At 50.7% G+C, this 20,756-nt stretch overlaps 1 protein-coding gene across 2 annotated transcripts in view; it reads right to left on the bottom strand.

Annotated features, from left to right (window-relative positions):
- SPPL2A (signal peptide peptidase like 2A) overlaps positions 1-2,105 on the bottom strand; it is a 76,740-nt gene extending 74,635 nt beyond the window's left edge. Inside the window, exon 1 of one of the 2 annotated variants that reach the window (XM_069766067.1) lies at positions 1,773-2,105. In XM_069766067.1, the coding sequence (XP_069622168.1) occupies positions 1,773-1,823 (51 nt within the window). In that variant the 5' untranslated portion in view covers positions 1,824-2,105. The remainder of the gene's footprint in view (positions 1-1,772) is intronic. The other variant, XM_069766066.1, reaches the window with a different exon arrangement.
- Between the last annotated feature and the right edge of the window lie 18,651 nt (positions 2,106-20,756).

Genomic DNA, 20,756 nt, shown 5'->3' with positions numbered 1-20,756 from the left:
GGGAGCACTATGCGAGGGCAGTGGCCTAGGACTGAAGGGAGCACTGGGCGAGGGCAGTGGCCTAGGACTGAAGGGAGCACTGGGCGAGGGCAGTGGCCTGCCTATGACTGGAAGGAGCATCGGGCGAGGCCGATGGCCTAGGACTGCAAAGAGAGCAGGGTGAGGGCGGTGGACTAAGACTGCAGAGAGCGCTGGGCGAGAGCGGTCGACTAGGACTGGATTGAGCACTGGGCGAGGGGGGTGGCCTAGGACTGCAGGGAGCACTGGGCGAGGGTGGTGGACTAGGACTGCAGGGAGCACTGGGCAAGGGTGGTGGACTAGGACTGCAGGGAGCACTGGGCGAGGGTGGTGGACTAGGACTGCAGGGAGCACTGGGCTAGGGAGGTGGACTAGGACTGGAGGGAGCACTTGGTGAGGGCAGTAGCCTAGAACTGGAGGGAGGCACTGGGCGAGGGCGGTGGCCTAGGACTGGAGGGAGGCACTGGGCGAGGGCGGTGGCCTAGGACTGGAGGGAGGCACTGGGTGAAAGCGGTGGCCTAGGACTGGAGGGAGGCACTGGGCGAAAGCGGTGGCCTAGGACTGGAGGGAGGCACTGGGCGAGAGCGGTGGCCTAGGACTGGAGGGAGGCACTGGGCGAGAGCGGTGGCCTAGGACTGGAGGGAGGCACTGGGCGAGAGCGGTGGCCTAGGACTGGAGGGAGGCACTGGGCGAGAGCGGTGGCCTAGGACTGGAGGGAGGCACTGGGCGAGAGCGGTGGCCTAGGACTGGAGGGAGGCACTAGGCGAGAGCGGTGGCCTAGGACTGGAGGGAGCATTGGGTGAGGGAAGAACTGTGGGACAAAAAAGTGAATGAGAGCTGCAAAATGGCCAGAAAGGTTTAGTAAGGGCATCACCCTGGAAAAAGTTAAAAGTGGTGATGGGGGCATCGCCATTAAACAGGCCAGAAGGTTTGAGTAGGGGGCATCACCCTCAGACAGGCCAGCAGGGGTGAGTGACGGCATCATCGCCCTGGGACAGGTCAGTGAGGTGGGTGAGGGCATCATCGCCCTGGGACAGGTCAGTGAGGTGGGTGAGGGCATTATCACCCTGGGACAGGTCAGTGAGGTGGGTGAGGGCATTATCGCCCTGGGACAGGTCAGTGAGGTGGGTGAGGGCATTATCGCCCTGGGACAGGTCAGTGAGGTGGGTGAGGGCATTATCGCCCTGGGACAGGTCAGTGAGGTGGGTGAGGGCATTATCGCCCTGGGACAGGTCAGTGAGGTGAGTGAGGGCATTATCGCCCTGGGACAGGTCAGTGAGGTGGGTGAGGGCATTATCGCCCTGGGACAGGTCAGTGAGGTGGGTGAGGGCATTATCGCCCTGGGACAGGTCAGTGAGGTGGGTGAGGGCATTATCGCCCTGGGACAGGTCAGTGAGGTGGGTGAGGGCATCGCCCTGGGACAGGTCAGTGAGGTGGGTGAGGGCATCGCCCTGGGACAGGTCAGTGAGGTGGGTGAGGGCATTATCGCCCTGGGACAGGTCAGTGAGGGCATCAGCGCCCTGGGACAGGTCAGTGCCAGGGACTGCCTTGAGGGTGACAGGGTTTGTGACACAGTTTTTGTTCTGTAAAACACCTTTAGTCAGATGTTGCAGCATACATAGTTCCCTAATTTGACCCCCGCTGCCCATTACTGCCATAGACGTGATTTATTATGTGGACTACAAGTTCCAGCACAGCTCTTACGCTCTGGTATTGTACACCCTACGTATAGAGTACACGGGTCAGTACGTTACCTGCGGTAGGTGCAGCAGCAGTATAAGGCCCAGCAGAGCGGACAGCTCCATTTCAGCTGTCAATCACGACAGTCAGACAGGCGGCCGGCCCGGGGTTTCATGTAGGCAAAGCCGCACTAATGTGTCAGCAATAAGAATGGCTTCTTTCCGGGAACTTCACTTCCTGTCTGTCGATGACTCCCCGTGAATAAGCGGAGGGCAGGCCGGCAGCTACCGGATCCCCGTATGACACCGATCTGCCCGGGGCAAGGAAAGCGCAGGAACCGGAGGAGTCAGACCTGTTCCCGGAGCCTCCTACCGGGATCTGCGTAGCAACAAGTGACGCTGCGCAGCGGACGCTGGGGTGGATTTCGGCGCTTGCGCAGATGTATGACATAGAATTCCCTGGTTTTGGCCGTTGCACTTTCGGTCACGAGATATTAATTTTCGCGTCGGTGATAAGTTGTGTCAGAGTAGGAGGACACATCATGAGGATATTAGTCCGAATTGACACAAGTTTTTTTTTCTATTCAAAGACCAGTTATATACGTAATATAAAATACATTTGTGTGGAGAGATTTTGAAGCTGTTCATCCAGCAGCTGGAGCCAGAATTACAGCTGAAAATGAAATGTCAAAAGTTTGTAGCAATGAGAAGGTGCGCAAAACATTTTCGATTTTTGGCCTATATAGGCCCTGTTCACACTATCCGTATTTGGTCAGTATTTTACCTCAGTATTTGTAAGCTAAAACCAGGAGTGGGTGATAAATACAAAGTGGCGACGTGTTTCTATTATACTTTTCCTCTCCCGGTTTTGGCTTACAAATACTGAGGTGAAATATTGACCGTGTGAATGAGGCCTTGCTCCAGTCCAGCTCCTACTGCTTTTTGAAAAGTGGGCAGCACTTAGGCAGCCTGGTTGTGGTAAATCTAGAGTTGTGCTCAAAAGTTTACATACCCCAGAAGAATTTTTGCTTTCCTGGCCTTTTTTCAGAGATTATAGATGTCACCAAAACTTTTTCTCCACTCATGGTTAGTGGTTGGGTGAAGCCATTTATTGCCAAACTACTATGTTTTGTCTTTTTAAATCATAATGACAACCCAAAACATCGAAATTACCCTGATCAAAAGTTCATATACCCCGTTTATTAATACCGTGTATTGCCTCCTCTAACATCAATGACAGCTTGAAGTCTTTTGTGGTAGTTATGGATGAGGTTCTTTATTTTCTCAGATGTGCAGCTGATTCGGCGGTCTGATCTTTAGTTGGGGTTACCACAGCAAACTTGGTGAAGTGGTCGAGCATCACCAGACAATGTCCGTAGCCAAGATGCGCTGGTCCTATGGTCAGGTAGTCAATCTTCAAGACTTCCAAAGGGGCGGAGGTCACAATGATCTGTGTTGGGGCCTGCTGTTCTGGGGACTTAGGCAGCTCACAGCTTCTGCATTGTTGGCACGCAGTCGTGGATGATACACCAATCTCTAGTCACTGGAATGTTTTCTCTTCACCAAAGTGAGCCCATCGCTCAGGAGTCTTGGTGGCCTCCATCTTGGTCGATTTTTCCAGGAGCACTACTTGCCAAGTGACTCCCTTTTCTCACAACAGCTGCACTTTCCGATAGAACAATCCATCTCTCAAGCAGAGTCTTTCACATTGTCTCAGAATCCGCTGGGCGCCAGAGGACAGCACATTCCTCTCCCTCGGACTAGGGAGTTGTTTCAATGCCACCCACTGTCGCAGCTGAGCAGTCTCTTTGTCCACCTGTTGGAGTTGGATCCAGTCATCTCGGGACTGCCCTAGGACCCGATCTTCAGTCTCCTCCTCGATCTGTCCATGCATTGCCACCGAGGTAGACGGGTTTTGGAATCCGGGATTCTCCTTCTGCCTCAAACTCCTCATCTCGATCACAGCCAGGACATAAGTGTGTTAACCTTGAGAGGGCATCTGCATGAGTATTCTCGGGCTTGGCCCGGTAGACAATCTTGTACCAATACTTCACCATGCGGGCCACCCATCGTTGCTCCAGGGCCCTTAGCTTTGCATTCTCGTGGTGGGCTAAGGGGTTGTTGTCTGGAATCACCCGAACCTCTGATCCGGATAAGTACTCTGCGAACTTCTCAGTCATGACCCATACCAGGACCAGAAGCTCCAACTTGAAAGCGCTATAATGTCCGGATTTTGCTCTGAATCATGCAGGGACTGGCTTGCATAAGCTATCACCCATTCTTTTTCTCCTTGTACCTGCGATAGGACTGCTCCCAGGCCATGTAGACTCCCGTCAATGTGAAGGATGAATGGCTGTGAAAAATCAGCACAAGAAAGTATGGGGGCCTCGGTGAGGGCCACTTTCAAGGCTCGAAAGGCTTCCTCTTGCCGGTCTCACCGCTGGATGGTTCGGTTCTTCGAGCCGGCTGATACTCCCTTCAGCAGTTCCAGCAAGTGGTTCGCTATACGGGTGAAGTTTTTCACAAATCGCCGGTAAGCCCTATGAAAGCCTATACATCTTTTACTGTCGTAGGAGTGGATGCAGTGAAGGACAAGAGACAGAGCAAGGGTTAACAAATTTACTGAACACAGGGATACTCCATGCAGGGAGGTGAACAGTTAAATGGGGGAAAAATAGACAGTTCAAATGTAAAGAGGATATAGTTGGGGTAATAGTTCTGATAGGGTTAACTTATCCAGTCCATATGTTTTCAGGCTGTGGAGGTTGTAAGGCAAGCAGCTGGCGCTGGGTTGGTCCAGTGATGTTCTGGAGATACGCTGATCCGTCTTCTGGCGGCAGCGGTTACTTTCTGTTACCCTGCGCTAAGCTCCTAGTCCATATACTGATGCGGTAGATAGGGTACGGGCCACAGTAGTGTTTGAGCTTAACATGGCTCGGCAAATATACACCGGGAGTTCAGGGCGCAGATAACAGTCACACATCCGGTCTCTGTCAGGCGGCCCATGTACAGTACTCGCGGGCACGAAGTGTTCGGCACTTTGTCTGGGTCGGTGGGCACACTGCACGTTTCTGTGCAGTGTCTCTGTGGAGGGCAGCGGAAATGCTCAGGCGCGGGCTTGCGTTGTGGCCGTGCTCGAGGGACAGACCACTCACTTCTCCCTGCTGCACGCTGTCTGTTCCCGCCAAGTCTGACCGCTTCCGCGCGCGCTGTGGTTTTTTTTTAGCTTCTGGATGCAAGTCTAGGTCCTGTCCCGTAAGCTTTCCCCCGGACAAAAGAGGTGACAGCCCCAACAGGTCCAGACCCGGTGCAAAGCAAGTACCTACGGCCCGGTGCTCCTTACACTCACCCTCTCCTTTTACTCGCCATTGCATGAGCGAAAGTTCTTGTAGCAAGTGTTGACACTCCTCCATCTCTTGAATAATTCGCTGCCAAATAAATTGGTCTTCTTCATATTGATTGGGTGGTATTCCATCTGTCATCCGTTCGGTGCGGCGTAAGCTAGATTGATGAAACCAAGGAGAACAAAAGGAGTATAACGGGTATGCAAATTTATTAAATATACAAGGTGTAAATACACATATGGTAAGAACAATACATAACTAGAATATAATAATAATAATAATAATAATAGAATAACTATATTCTAGTTATGTATTGTTCTTACCATATGTGTATTTCCACCTTGTATATTTAATAAATTTGCATACCCGTTATACTCCTTTTGTTCTCCTTGGTTTCATCACTAGTATGGAGTGGGTAGCCTCTGGTGCAGGCTTGGGGTCTCTCACCACTATTGCGTGTTAGTTAGTCCCCTCCTTTCTCTTCAAAACATGTGCTCTGGTTTTGTTGTAGTAAGCTAGATTGAGTAGTTGAATCAAGTTGGGTAGTGGAGTCAGGTTGAGTAGTGGAGTCAGGTTGAATGGGTGAGGGCAGGGACGTGCCCAAGTTCAATGGAGCAGCCATTTCGGGGGGATTCAAGCTCCTGTTCCTCTTCTGGATCAATGGGTGGCGAGTCAGAGAATTCTTCCTCGTCATATTTGCAGGCTGCAGGAGGGGGTGGCTCAGGAGAAACTTGTATCCTGTCTGGTTGATCGATGTCTCGTGACAAGCAAGGATGTAGCATGTTCCGATGTACTACTTGAGTGGGAGCGCCTTCTTCGCCTTCAGGTTGGATTTCGTAAACAGGACCTTTGGTTCTGATCTGGCATTTCATCCGATGCGGGGTCTTTTCCCACCCATACTCCCAACTTTCCTTGAGGTCATTTGACTCGGACCAACACGTGGTCCCCGGCCTTAAGAGCTGTTCCTCGCAGGGGAACTATCTCAGGATGTTCGAGCTCCCGGAACTTGGTCTGCACCAGTCAATGTAAGGTCTGCAACCAGTGTCGATGTTCACGGACCCAGGTGGACACCCCCGTCCGCGGGTAGTCCTCCTCTGGATCCAATTCCAGCTCAGTGATCTCTCGCTCCTGTCGGCCAAACAGCAGAGCTTATAGGGTGTATCCAGTGGTGCGATGTACTCAGTTATTGTACACCCAAACTAATTCAGCCACAAACTCAGGCCAGTGAACTTTCATGTCTTCCTCTAATGTCTTCAGCATCTTAATCAATGTTTGATTGAAATGTTCACAGGCCCCATTTCCTTGGGGACGGTAAGGTGTCATCCGGGATTTATAAATCTGATACAGGCGATACTGTTCTTCCATCACTCTTCCCTGAAAGTAGGTGCCTTGGTCAGACTGAATTCTCTTTGGACAGCCGTATACTTGAATGAAGTCTCTGCAAATGCCCTGCGCTACCGACTCATTACTCTGGTCCTGGGTCGGAGTCACCACAGTGATCGGTCATCACCGGACATTGTTCATATCCAAGGTGAGCCAGGCCTATAGTCAAGTAATCAATCATCAACAACTCTAGGGGAGCAGAAGTCACGATAGTCTGCGTAGGGGCCCTCTGTTCCGGAGGTTTAGCTAGCTCACAGCTTTTGCACTGTTGACAGGCTTCATCTACTGCAGCTTTCAGCCGAGGATTATAGACTAACTTCTGCAGCCACTGGAAAGTTTTCTCCGGGCCAAAGTGGGCCTCTCTTTCGTGAGCCTCTGTGGCCACCTTGAGAAACAGTGCTTTGGGGAGCACCACTTGCCAGGTGACTCCCAATTCTCGGGTATAATGGATTTTTTGATACAATAGACCATCTTTCAGTTGGATTTTTTTCCCACTGCTGAAAGATCTGCAGAGTTCCCAGAGACAGGGCGTCCCTCTCTCTTTCGGTGGGAAGTTATTTTAGAGCCACCCATTGCCTCATCCGAGCGAGTTCTCCATCTTCCTGCTGATGTCATACCCAGTCGTCTTGGGACCATCCCAGGGTGCATCCTGTAGGAACCTCCTCGATCTGTCCCTGCGTGGCACCCACTGTCCTGGCGGAATTACGAAATTCAGGGATCTCTTCAGTCTCCAGTTCTTCATCTCGATTAGGTCCCGGTCGCTCGTGCGTCACTCTGGATAAAGCGTCGGCGTGTGTGTTCTCTGTTCCTCTCTGATAGGTTATCTTATATTGGTACTTAGCCTTGCGGGCCACCCATCGCTGCTCCATAAAAGCTCGCTCTATCTGGATTTCGATTCCTTCGAGAGGGTACAGGCTCAGATAGGCAGAGTGAGCGCAGTTTGACCTGGTCTCTTGGCCCTGGGCCACCCGGATCAACTGCTGGAACACTTTCCTCTGGGGGTACGAAGACTCAATCGATTCAGAAACACATTGGCTGACTCGTTGACCAGGATGTTCCTGAGTTCTTTCAGTACGTTCATTCCTAAAGTCACAGTGGGGCCATTTCCAGGGTCCCCAGCGGCCAACATGACTCCTTTCTGGCCTACATTTTTGCCACACACAGTGATTTACATCTAGACCACCCCATGTGACTGGGACGGGCTACTGATTAGCAGCTGTCAACTTCATCTCGGGGCCCCATTCAGGTCGCATCGACGGAGGGAAATGAAGTCTGAAGTAGGTCTCAGGCATAGTGGTTACTTGAGAACAGGTATCAGCTAGGCAGCAGACAGCCCGACCATCCATTTTGAGCCAACCAAGAGGACTCAGGCAAATTACATTTCTGGGACTTCTGGCTGTCCTTCTTGAATGCTCAGGCTCCGGGTGGCATCCCCCAGCCACAAAGCCTCTTGTTTACCAAACGGTGGTGGATGAGTCTTCCTCGTCACCTCCCCGAGCAAAATGTCAGGTGTCCCCACAGTTATAACAGGTCGGCTGCTCTTCTATGCGAGGCGTTCTTGTTTCTCGGCAAGGCTCGGGGTCCGTTCTGCCTCCGGAGGGGTTCAGGAGTGCTGAAGATTTCTTCCTCAAATTGGACCATTGCTCTGGCATATCCTGGATCTCTTTCCGGAGCTGTCACACCCAACTTGGTTCGGCAGCCAGTGAAACATATACCTCCCCACTCCGGACCTTCCCGTCGGGACTGTCACCCCCTGCTTTTGCTCACATGCGTGCACTTTGGCCCTAACTTCTAAAAAGACGTGGATTTACCTGCAAGCGCTCTTGCAAGGCTTACTTAAACAGCGCATCTCTAAAGCCTGCCACTAGCTGATCTCAGAGAACTTTATCAGGTGGTCCTACACCTACGCCATCTCGTTTAGCAATCGCAGCATGGATCTCCTGCAGCGCATTCATGTATCGTATTTTCCAGTGTATAAGACGACTGGGCATATAAGACGACACCCCCAGCTTTTCCAGTTAAAATATAAAGTCTTCTTAAAAGTCGGGGGTCTTCTTATACGCCGTGTGATTAATAAAACACACTAATGTACATAGGGTAAAAATAGCTAAAACATATATATATTGATATTATTATATAAATTAGTAAATAAAATACCCTAAGGACACCCAGTGTGCAAGTGCTGTAGTATAACACTACATACAATGAAGGGGAAAATTCAAGCAACCCGCATAGAAAGAAATCCCATAAAAGCAATCAGAGCAAGGATATAATTATAAAAATGCTTTATTTATTAAATAACAAAATAGACTATACCATACAAACGAGCAACAAATTGCATATATATATTATACGCCGTGTGTCATCTTACAGGACGGGTGCAGACCAATCTGTATATTGTGGGGGGGAGTACTCCCGATGACGAAGGGAGGGGGCTTCTCACAGGGAAGGTGTAAGTGGAGTATCCCCCTATTACCTCATTGTGGCAGCGATGCTCTCTGCGGGTCTCTGTGCTGGGGGGCGCTGGCTCCTCTTTCAGCAGAGGGGGGCTCTGTGCTGGGGGGCCGCGATGGCTCTTTGTGCAGTGTCAGGGCTCTGCCAGCATTTCCTCAAAGTCCGGAGGTCCCAGCAGCTCCATTTTTGCGATGCGGTGGCCTCCGGGAAAATGGCCGCTGGGGGCGACGCATGCTCAGTTTCAGATCTTGTCTCCCGAGATGAGTTCTGAATCAGAGCATGCGCCTCCCCCAGCGGCCATTTTCCCAGAGGCCACCGCATTGCAGCAATGGAGCTGCTGGGGACTCCGGGCTTTGAGGAAATGCTGGCGGAGCCCCGACGCTGCCCAAAGAGTCGCCTCTGCCCCCCATCACAGAGCCCCCACGCTGCACAAAGATGAGCCGCCGCCCCCAGCACAGAGACCCGCAGAGAGCATCACTGCCACAATGAGGTAATAGGGGGATACTCCACTTACACCTTTCCTGTGAGACGCCCCCTCTCTTCGTCATCGGGACCACTCCCTTCCACCATATGCACATTGGTCCGCACCCGCCCTATAAGACGACACCCAACTTCTTTTAAGAAGATTTTCAAATGTTAAAAGCACGTCTTATACGCTGGAATATACGGTAGTGTGTCACTGACTCGCCCTCCCTTTGGACATGGCTAAACAAGCACACTGTTATGACTGCACATACTTACCTGTCTTCTTCTGTCCCTCGACGCGCTCCCGGCTCTGCTCCGTGCTACTCTGCATCTCCCTTCTCTCGGTCGCGGCGTTCTGTTCTTCCGCGCATGCGCAGTCGCGTCTCCTGCGCCGCACTGCCTTCTGGGAGGTCGCGACCCGATGGCTCTACCCCAATATGGCGGCGCCCATCGAGTATTTCTTCCCGGCGTCTTCTGTTATGGTCTGGTGATCAAGGAGCAACATGCGACTAGCTCTGAGCAGGTGGTAACTATACTGACCGCAGTCCCTAAGCTCGACACAACACTAGAAGTAGCCGTGGAATGCTCCTAACTCTGCTTAGGCATGTCGTCACAGCCTAAGAGCTAACTACCCCTAAAGATAGAAGCAGAAAAACTATCTTGCCTCAGATAAAATCCCCAAAGGATAGATTAGCCCCCTACAAGTAATGACTGTGAGAGGAGAAGGAAATGACATACGTAGTATGAAACAAGATTAAGCACAGGAGGCCACTTCTAGCTAGATAGAAATAGTACAGGACAGAACGCTGTGCGGTCAGTAATAAAAACTAGAAAAAGTCCACCGCAGAGCAATTACTCCAGGCAGGAACAATTGACAACTGGCATTGAATGAGGGATAAGGCCAGACTAATATAGCCGAGCCAGAAAGACGATCAGTGAAAACAGCTGCTGAAGCTAAATCCAAGAAGCAGCCATACCACTCAATTCCACAGGAGGGAGCCCAAGAGCAGAACTCACAAAAATGCTACTTACAACCACCGGAGGGAGCCCAAGAGCGGAATTCACAACAGTACCCCCCCTTTAAGGAGGGGTCACCGAACCCTCACCAGAGCCCCAGGCCGATCAGGACGAGCCAAATGAAAAGCACGAACCAAATCGGCGGCATGAACATCGGAGGCAACAACCCAAGAATTATCCTCCTAGTCATAACCCTTCCACTTGACAAGATACTGAAGCTTCCGCCTCGAAAAACGAGAATCCAAAATTTTCTCAACCACATATTCCAACTCCCCCTCAACCAACACCGGGGCAGGAGGATCAACAGATGGAACAACGGGCACCACATATCTCCGCAACAAAGATCTATGGAAAACATTGTGGATGGCAAAAGAGGCTGGAAGGGCCAAACGAAAAGACACAGGATTGATAATCTCAGAAATCTTATAAGGACCAATAAACCGAGGCTTGAACTTAGGGGAAGAAACCTTCATAGTAACATGACGAGAGGACAACCATACCAAATCCCCCACACGAAGCCGAGGACCAACACACCGACGGCGGTTAGCAAAACGCTGAGCCTTTTCCTGGGACAACGTCAAATTGTCCACCACATGAGTCCAAATCTGCTGCAACCTGTCCATCACAGAATCTACACCAGGACAATCAGAAGGCTCAACCTGCCCTGAAGAAAAACGAGGATGGAAACCAAAATTACAAAAGAAAGGCGAAACCAAAGTAGCCGAACTGGCCCGATTATTAAGGGCAAACTCGGCCAACGGCAAGAAAGTCACCCAAACATCCTGATCAGCAGACACAAAGCATCTCAAATAGGTCTCCAAGGTTTGATTAGTTCGCTCAGCTTGACCATTTGTCTGAAGATGGAACGCCGAAGAAAAAGACAAATCAAAACCCATCCTAGCACAAAAGACCCGCCAAAACCTGGAAACAAACTGGGAACCTCTGTCAGACACAAAATTCTCCGGAATGCCATGCAAACGAACCACATGTTGAAAAAACAATGGATCCAAATCAGAGGAGGAAGGCAATTTAGGCAAAGGTACCAAATGTACCATTTTAGAGAACCGGTCACAAACCACCCAGATAACAGACATCCTCTGGGACACAGGAAGATCCGAAATAAAATCCATGGAAATATGCGTCCAAGGCCTCTCCGGGACGGGCAAAGGCAAAAGCAACCCACTAGCGCGGGAACAGCAAGGCTTAGCCCGGGCACAAGTCCCACAGGACTGCACAAAAGAACGCACATCCCGCGACATGAAAGGCCACCAAAAGGACCTAGCAACCAAATCTCTGGTACCAAAAATCCCAGGATGACCGGCCAACACAGAACAATGGACCTCAGAAATTACCTTACTTGTCCATCTATCAGGAACAAACAGCTTCCCCACAGGACAGCGGTCAGGTTTATCAGCCTGAAACTCCCGAAGCGCCCGCCACAAATCAGGGTCAATGGCAGACAGAATCACCCCTTCCCTAAGAATGCCAACCGGCTCAAGGACTCCAGGAGAATCCGGCAAAAAACTCCTAGAGAGGGCATCCGCTTTAACATTCTTAGATCCTGGAAGATACGAGACCACAAAATCAAAATGGGAGAAAAACAGGGACCACCGAGCCTGTCTAGGGTTCAGCCGCTTGGCCGACTCAAGGTAAATCAGATTCTTATGATCGGTCAAGACCACAATGCGATGCTTGGCTCCCTCAAGCCAATGTCGCCACTCCTCAAATGCCCACTTCATAGCCAACAACTCCCGATTGCCAACATCATAATTGCGTTCCGCAGGCGAAAACTTTCAGGAAAAGAAGGCACGGAACCATCAGGATTCATCACGGAACCATCAGAATTCCTCTGTGACAAAACGGCCCCTGCCCCAATCTCAGAAGCGTCAACCTCAACCTGAAAGGGAAGAGAAACATCCGGCTGACGCAAGACAGGGGCAGAAGTAAATCGGCGTTTAAGCTCCTGAAAGGCCTCAACAGCCTCAGAGGACCAATTAGTCACATCAGCGCCTTTCTTCGTCAAATCGGTCAGGGGTTTAACCACACTAGAGAAGTTGGCAATGAAACGGCGATAAAAATTAGCAAAGCCCAAAAATTTCTGAAGGCTCTTCACAGATGTGGGTTGAATCCAGTCATGAATGGCTTGGACCTTAACAGGATGCATTTCTATAGACGAAGGGGAAAAAATAAACCCCAAAAAAGAGACCTTCTGAACTCAAAATAGGCACTTACACCCCTTCACAAATAGAGCATTATCACAAAGGATCTGGAATACATGGGCGGACATACCGCCGGTTCAACCGGTGCAGCTGCACCGGGGCCCGGAGGCTCTGGGGGGCCCCTGCAGGGCGGCCAGGGACGCTGCTACCATTAGGCGATTTGACTATCAGGCGGCAGAAGAGAGGGCGGCAGACTCTATAGTAAGTGAATTTGCGCTGCTAGTTTTTTTTTTTTTTTTTTCTAAAACTCCGGGGTCAAGTGCCCGCCCCCCCTCCTCCATCCCTCCTTCCCGCCCCCCTCCCTGAAGACGTAATACTCACCTTCCTCCAGCGGTGGCTGCAACTGCGTCCCAGCGCCGGCAGCGCGTCCTGTCTTCAGCGGTCACATGGTACCGCTAATTTAAGGTCATGAATATGCGCATATTCATGACCTTAATTAGCGCTATCATGTGACCGCTGAAGACAGGAAGGAAGACGCTGCAGAAGAGATGCCAGGAAGGAAGTTCTGTTCTGTGCTGCGCGGTGAGAGGTAAGTATGACAGGGAAAAAGGATTTGGAGCCATGCACGCAGGGAAAAAGGATGTGGAGCCATGCACGCAGGGAAAAAGGATGTGGAGCCATGCACGCAGGGAAAAAGGATGTGGAGCCATGCACGCAGGGAAAAAGGATGTGGAGCCATGCACGCAGGGAAAAAGGATGTGGAGCCATGCACGCAGGGAAAAAGGATGTGGAGCCATGCACGCAGGGAAAAAGGATGTGGAGCCATGCACGCAGGGAAAAAGGATGGGGAGCCATGCACGCAGGGAAAAAGGATGGGGAGCCATGCACGCAGGGAAAAAGGATGTGGAGCCATGCACGCAGGGAAAAAGGATGTGGAGCCATGCACGCAGGGAAAAAGGATGTGGAGCCATGCACGCAGGGAAAAAGGATGTGGAGCCATGCACGCAGGGAAAAAGGATGTGGAGCCATGCACACAGGGGAGAAGAATGGGGGAGCCATGCACGCAGGGTGGGAGGATAGGGGAGGCATGCACGCAGGGGAGAAGGATGGGGGAGCCGTGAACGCAGGGGAGAAGAATGGGGGAGCCGTGAACGCAGGGGAGAAGGATGGGGGAGCTGTGAACACAGGGGAGAAGGATGGGGGAGCCCAGCACGCAGGGGAGAAGGATGGGGGAGCCGTGAACGCAGGGGAGAAGGATGGGGGAGCCCAGCACGCAGGGGAGAAGGATGGGGGAGCCGTGAACGCAGGGGAGAAGGATGGGGGAGCCGTGAACGCAGGGGAGAAGGATGGCGGAGCCGTGAACGCAGGGGAGAAGGAATTACGGGAGCCGTGAACGCAGGGGAGAAGGATGGGGGAGCCGTGAACGCAGGGGAGAAGGATGGGGGAGCCCAGCACGCAGGGGAGAAGGATGGGGGAGCCGTGAACGCAGGGGAGAAGGATGGGGGAGCCGTGAACGCAGGGGAGAAGGATGGCGGAGCCGTGAACGCAGGGGAGAAGGAATTACGGGAGCCCAGCACGCAGGGGAGAAGGATGGGGGAGCCGTGAACGCAGGGGAGAAGGATGGGGGAGCCCAGCACGCAGGGGAGAAGGATGGGGGAGCCGTGAACACAGGGGAGAAGGATGGGGGAGCCGTGAACGCAGGGGAGAAGGATGGCGGAGCCGTGAACGCAGGGGAGAAGGAATTACGGGAGCCGTGAACGCAGGGGAGAAGGATGGGGGAGCCGTGAACGCAGGGGAGAAGGATAGCGGAGCCGTGAACGCAGGGGAGAAGGAATTACGGGAGCCGTGAACGCAGGGGAGAAGGATGGGGGAGCCATGCACACAGGGTGGGAGGATGGAGTATAAATATGGAGTATAAATATTGGGCCCTATAGGGGGGACACAGTGTGAGTGGACAGTGTGAAGAGGGGGCCGGTATAGAAAGGAGAGGTCAGTGTGAAGAGCATGTACCATAAGAGGGACAGTGTGGGGGTCATATTTTGTGTAGACAATATAGTGAGGGGCAATTTTTTATTCCAGAGCATTATAATGACACTTGTATCTTTAAGGGCATCTTGTGGAGACTTTTTGCAAAAGAGCGGAAAAGATGGAAGTCTGCAGAGACGGCTGTGGATGAGAAAACTCATCATGGGATCTGGACAAGATGAAGAAAAGAAGAACAGCTCCAGAGACGACGTTATCTATAAGGTACCTGGATGTAAATGTTATTTGTGATACTAACTAATTCTCATGTTTTTATTTATGTTAGGAGCCATTTTTCCGTTCGCCTCAGGCAGCAGAGAGGCTAGGTTCACCCCTGAGGGCGGCTAATATAGAGGGCAATCTGGCCAGTCTATCCGGCCCCGAGGCTCCGGGGGCCCCCTGGCCAGATTGCCCTCATGTGCGGCAGGCATGGAGCAATCCCTGCAGCTCCGCTGCCTGCAAGAGAAAATGGCAACGGATCTGCAGGGAATGGATGCTTCCTGCTTCCTTTCTCACACAGACAGCAGCGGCTCAGCTGAATGACATCATCATTCCGCGCTGCGGCTGTGCGAGACAGGAAGCTGCCGCACACTGGCTTCTGCACACTCATGCCTGGAAGGAAGCTGCAGCTGTGCAGGACCTCAATCACCCCCTGAACAGGAGGTAAAGAACGGCCTGAATGTGACGGATTGTTTGCAGAGTAAAGAGGGGAGACAGGGGCAGCAGTCAGAGACTAGAAGCAGTGATTTACTGACTGTGACCCCCGGAGCTTTGTGTTCTCTGGTCAGTGCAGGATTTTCATCCACACACAGCAGGGACCAGAGAGTTCAGAGCTCAGGAACACAGTCACTAAATCACTGGGTCTATTCTCTGACGGGACTCCAGTCATCACTGCAGTATCAGATCCAGGCTGGGACTGACCCCTGAGCCCATCCCCCAGTGAAGACTTTTTCACATATACTGTATCTGTTGCATTAAACACACATATAAGGGTATGTTTCCACTGTCAGTAAACTCTGCGGATTGGACGCTGTGTACATCCGCAGCATCCAGTCCGCAGCTCCTGATGTTACAGCATAGTGCATGAGATTTCAAGGAATCCAATGTCCACTATGTATGCAGCGGCACCCGCAGCTTCCCTGCAGAGACGGACATGCGGCACATCTTTCTAGACCGTAGCATGTCTATTTATCTTGCGGAGACGCTCAGTCTCCACAAGATAAATATCACAGTCCAATGTATAGGATGCGGTGATTCCGCATGTGTTCAATGAACACATGCGGAAGCATCACTCGTACAAAAGCCGGCAGCGCTTTGGACCGAGCGGACATGTGCTGCATCCAAAGCGCTGCCGATTCCTGACCGTGGAACCATACCCTTATACATTAATGTATACTATGTCACATATGCAGTAGACACAGGTGTTTATTATACATGGGCATATTCTACAGTATATATATATATATATATATATAATTTATTAGCTTTGTCGCCTTTAAAGAAGGGGGGGGCCCAAACACATTTCCTGCACAGGGGCCCCAAGCTGTCTGTGTCCGCCCCTGCTGGAATACCATCCTGACCTGCTTCACATGAGACTCCCAATCATTGGAAAAAATCAAAATATCATCCAAATACACAATCAAGAATTTGTCAAGATAATTGCGGAAAATATCATGCATAAAGGACTGAAATACAGAAGGAGCATTAAAAAGCCCGAAAGGCATCACCAGGTATTCAAAATGGCCTTCGGGCGTATTAAATGCAGTTTTCCATTTGTCACCCTGTTTAATACGAACAAGATTATATGCCCCTCGAAGGTCAATCTTGGTAAACCAACTAGCCCCCTTAATCCTAGCAAACAAATCAGAGAGCAAAGGTAAAGGGTATTGGAATTTGACCGTGATCTTATTAAGAAGGCGATAATCAATACAGGGTCTTAAAGGGAACCTGTCACCCCGTTTTTTCAGTAGGAGATAAAAATACCGTTAAATAGGGCCTGAGCTGTGCTTTACAATAGGGTATTTTTTGTCCCCTGATTCCCTATCTATGCTGCCGAAATACCTTACAAAAGTGTCCTTTTTCGCCTGTCAATCATGCTGGTCAGAGCGCTGTTTCTCCACCACATCTTGCTTATGTTCCCGTTGGTGGCGTAGTGCTTCTTGCATGCGCAAGTGCCGAATGCACTGCGCAGCTGTAGAAAAAGAGCGCACTCGCCGCTATTCAGCGGTTTCTCGGTGGGCGCAGCCATCTTCCTGAGGCCGCGCGTGCGCAGATGGAGTCTCCTGCATCCCGGGGCTTCAGGAAAATGGCCGCGGGATGCCGCGCGTGCGCAGATGGACATTGCGGCGGCCATTTTCCTGAAGCCGAGATTCGAACTCTGCTTCAGGAAAATGGCCGCCGCGATGTCCATCTGCGCACGCGCGGCATCCCGCGGCCATTTTCCTGAAGCCCCGGGAAGCAGGAGACTCCATCTGCGCATGCGCGGCCTCAGGAAGATGGCCGCGCCCACTGAGAAACCGCTGAATAGCGGCGAGCACGCTCTTTTTCTACAGCTGCGCAGTGCATTCGGCACTTGCGCATGCGAGAAGCACTACGCCACCAATGGGAACATAAGCAAGATGTGGGGGAGAAACAGCGCTGTGACCACGCCCATCTGACCTGACCAGCCTGATTGACAGGCGAAAAAGGCCACTTTTGTAAGGTATTTCGGCAGCATAGGTAGGGAATCAGGGGACAAAAAATACCCTATTGTAAAGCACAGCTCAGGCCCTATTTAACGGTATTTTTATCTCCTACTGAAAAAACGGGGTGACAGGTTACCTTTAAGGAGCCATCCTTCTTGGCAACAAAAAATAATCCCACTCCCAATGGTGACGAAGACGGCCGAATATGCCCCTTCTCTAAAGACTCCTTAACATAGCTCCGCATGGCGGCATGCTCTGGCACAGACAGATTGAAAAGTCGGCCCTTAGGGAACCTACAGCCAGGAATCAAGTCAATAGCACAATCACAGTCCCTATGTGGAGGAAGGGAACTGGACTTGGGCTCATCGAATACATCCTGGAAATCTGACAAAAATTCAGGAACATCAGAAGAGGGGGAAGAGGAAATTGACATCAAAGGAACGTCACTATGTACCCCTTGACAACCCCAACTAGTCACAGACATAGATTTCCAATCCAGCACTGGATTGTGTACTTGTAACCATGAAAAACCCAGTACAACAACATCATGTAAATTATGCAACACCAGAAAACGGCAATCTTCCTGATGTGCAGGAGCCATGCACATAGTCAGCTGAGTCCAATACTGAGGTTTATTCTTGGCCAATGGTGTAGCATCAATACCCCTCAAGGGTATGGGACTCTGCAAAGGCTGCAAAGAAAAACCACAGCGCCTAGCGAATTCTAAGTCCATTAAGTTCAGAGCAGCGCCCGAATCCACAAATGCCATGACAGAAAAAGATGACAATGAGCAAATCAGGGTCACAGACAGGAGAAACTTAGGCTGCACAGTACTAATGGTAACAGATCTAGCGACCCTCTTAATACGCTTAGGGCAATCAGAAATAGCATGAGCAGAATCACCACAGTAAAAACACAGCCCATTCTGACGTCTGTATCCCCTCTGTTCTGCTCTAGTCAAAATCCTATCACATTGCATGGCCTCAGGACTCTGCTCAGAGGACACTGCCATATGGTGCACCACTTTGCGTTCGTGCAGGCGCCGATCAATCTGAATGGCCAGAGACATAGATTCGCTCAAACCAACAGGCGTGGGAAAACCCACCATAACATCTTTAAGGGCTTCAGAAAGACCCTTTCTGAAAATTGCTGCCAGAGCGTCCTCATTCCATTTAGTGAGCACAGACCATTTTCTAAATTTCTGGCAGTATAATTCTGCCGCTTCCTGACCCTGACACAGGGCCAATAGTGTTTTCTCAGCATGCTCTACAGAGTTAGGTTCGTCATACAATAATCCGAGCGATTGAAAGAATGCATCTATATTGAGCAATGCCGGATCCCCTGACTCAAGAGAGAATGCCCAGTCCTGAGGGTCACCACGCAGCAGAGAAATAACTATCTTTACTTGCTGAACGGGGTCACCAGAGGAACGGGGTTTGAGAGCAAAAAACAATTTGCAGTTATTTTTAAAGTTTAAAAACTTAGATCTATCCCCGTAAAACAAATCCGGAGTAGGAATTCTAGGCTCTAAGGCCGGAGTCTGAACAACATAATCTTGAATACTCTGTACTCTTGCAGCAAGCTGATCCACACGAGAAAACAACCCCTGAACATCCATGCCTGCATCCAAATCCTGAATCACCCAGAGATAAGAGGAAGGAAAAAGACAAAACAAACTAAAGAAAAAAAAAAATGGCTCAGAACTCTTTTTCTTTTCCTTCTTTTGAGATGCATTCAGCTCATTTGTGGCCAGTTGTACTGTTATGGTCTGGTGATTAAGGAACGACAAAATGCGACTAGCTCTGAGCAGGTGTTAACTATACTGACCGCAGTCCCTAAGCTCGACACAACACTAGAAGTAGCCGTGGAATGCTCCTAACTCTGCCTAGGCATCTCGTCACAGCCTAAGAGCTAACTACCCCTAAAGATAGAAGCATACGTAGTATGAAACAAGATTAAGCACAGGAGGCCACTTCTAGCTAGATAGAAATAGTACAGGACAGAACGCTGTGCGGTCAGTAATAAAAACTAGAAAAAGTCCACCGCAGAGGAATGCAAAAATCTCCACACCTGACTAAAGGTGTGGAGGGCAAACTCTGCTGCCCAGAGCTTCCAGCCTAGCTGAATAGATCTATACTGATAAGCTGGACAAATGAACAAAACATAAATAGTGCTGAACAACAAAGTCCACAACAAGTGAACTGCAAAAGGACAAGCAAGGACTTAGCTTTTGCTGAACTGGTCAGAGTGTCAGGAAAATCCTAAGAGCAATGACTCCAGGCAGGAACAATTGACAACTGGCATTGAATGAGGGATAAGGCCAGACTAATATAGCCGAGCCAGAAAGACGATCAGTGAAAACAGCTGCTGAAGCTAAATCCAAGAAGCAGCCATACCACTCAAAACCACAGGAGGGAGCCCAAGAGCAGAACTCACAAAAATGCTACTTACAACCACCGGAGCCCAAGAGCGGAATTCACAACAGTCTTCCTAGGTAAGACGCCTTTACTTTGTAGGTTTCACTGTACTTCCTGTCAGTGTACCTATGTCCTAGGCTCTCCGGTCTCTGTACCTTTGTCTCCGCTGTGCCTGCTGTTGTGAATTCTGTGGTCAATGTTATGATAAGGTAATTCAGTACCACAATGGACATAGAGGTCAGAGCACATACAGTGACCTGACAATAACCCAAAAACATAGAACGAGCTCTGAGACGTGGGAACTCTGCTGACCGCAATCCCTAATCCTCTCCAACCACACTAGAGGCAGCCGTGGATTGCGCCTAACGCTCCCTATGCAGCTCGGCACAGCCTGAGAAACTAGCTAGCCTGAAGATAGAAAATAAGCCTACCTTGCCTCAGAGAAATACCCCAAAGGAAAAGGCAGCCCCCACATGTAATGACTGTGAGTTAAGATGAAATGACAAACGTAGAGATGAAATAGATTTAGCAAAGTGAGGCCCGACTTTCTGAACAGAGCGAGGATAGGAAAGGTAACTTTGCGGCCAACACAAAACCCTACAAAAACCACAAAAAGGGGGCAAAAAGACCCTCCGTACCGAACTAACGGCACGGAGGTACACCCTCTGCGTCCCAGAGCTTCCAGCAAGCAGAAAAAAACAAATAGACAAGCTGGACAGAAAAAAACAGCAAACAAAATAGCAAAGCAGAACTTAGCTATGCAGAGCAGCAGGCCACAGGAACGATCCAGGAGGAAACTGGTCCAATACTAGAACATTGACTGGAGGCCAGGATCAAGGCACTAGGTGGAGTTAAATAGAGCAGCACCTAACGACTTCACCACATCACCTGAGGAAGGAAACTCAGAAGCCGCAGTACCACTTTCCTCCACCAACGGAAGCTCACAGAGAGAATCAGCCGAAGTACCACTTGTGACCACAGGAGGGAGCTCTGCCACAGAATTCACAACAGTACCCCCCCCCCTTGAGTAGGGGTCACCGAACCCTCACCAGAGCCCCCAGGACGACCAGGATGAGCCACATGAAAGGCACGAACAAGATCAGGGGCATGGACA

Source organism: Ranitomeya imitator, chromosome 4 (genome assembly GCF_032444005.1).
Source record: "Ranitomeya imitator isolate aRanImi1 chromosome 4, aRanImi1.pri, whole genome shotgun sequence".
Taxonomy (NCBI): Eukaryota; Metazoa; Chordata; class Amphibia; order Anura; family Dendrobatidae; genus Ranitomeya; species Ranitomeya imitator.
This window is presented reverse-complemented; position numbering and strand designations above follow the sequence as displayed.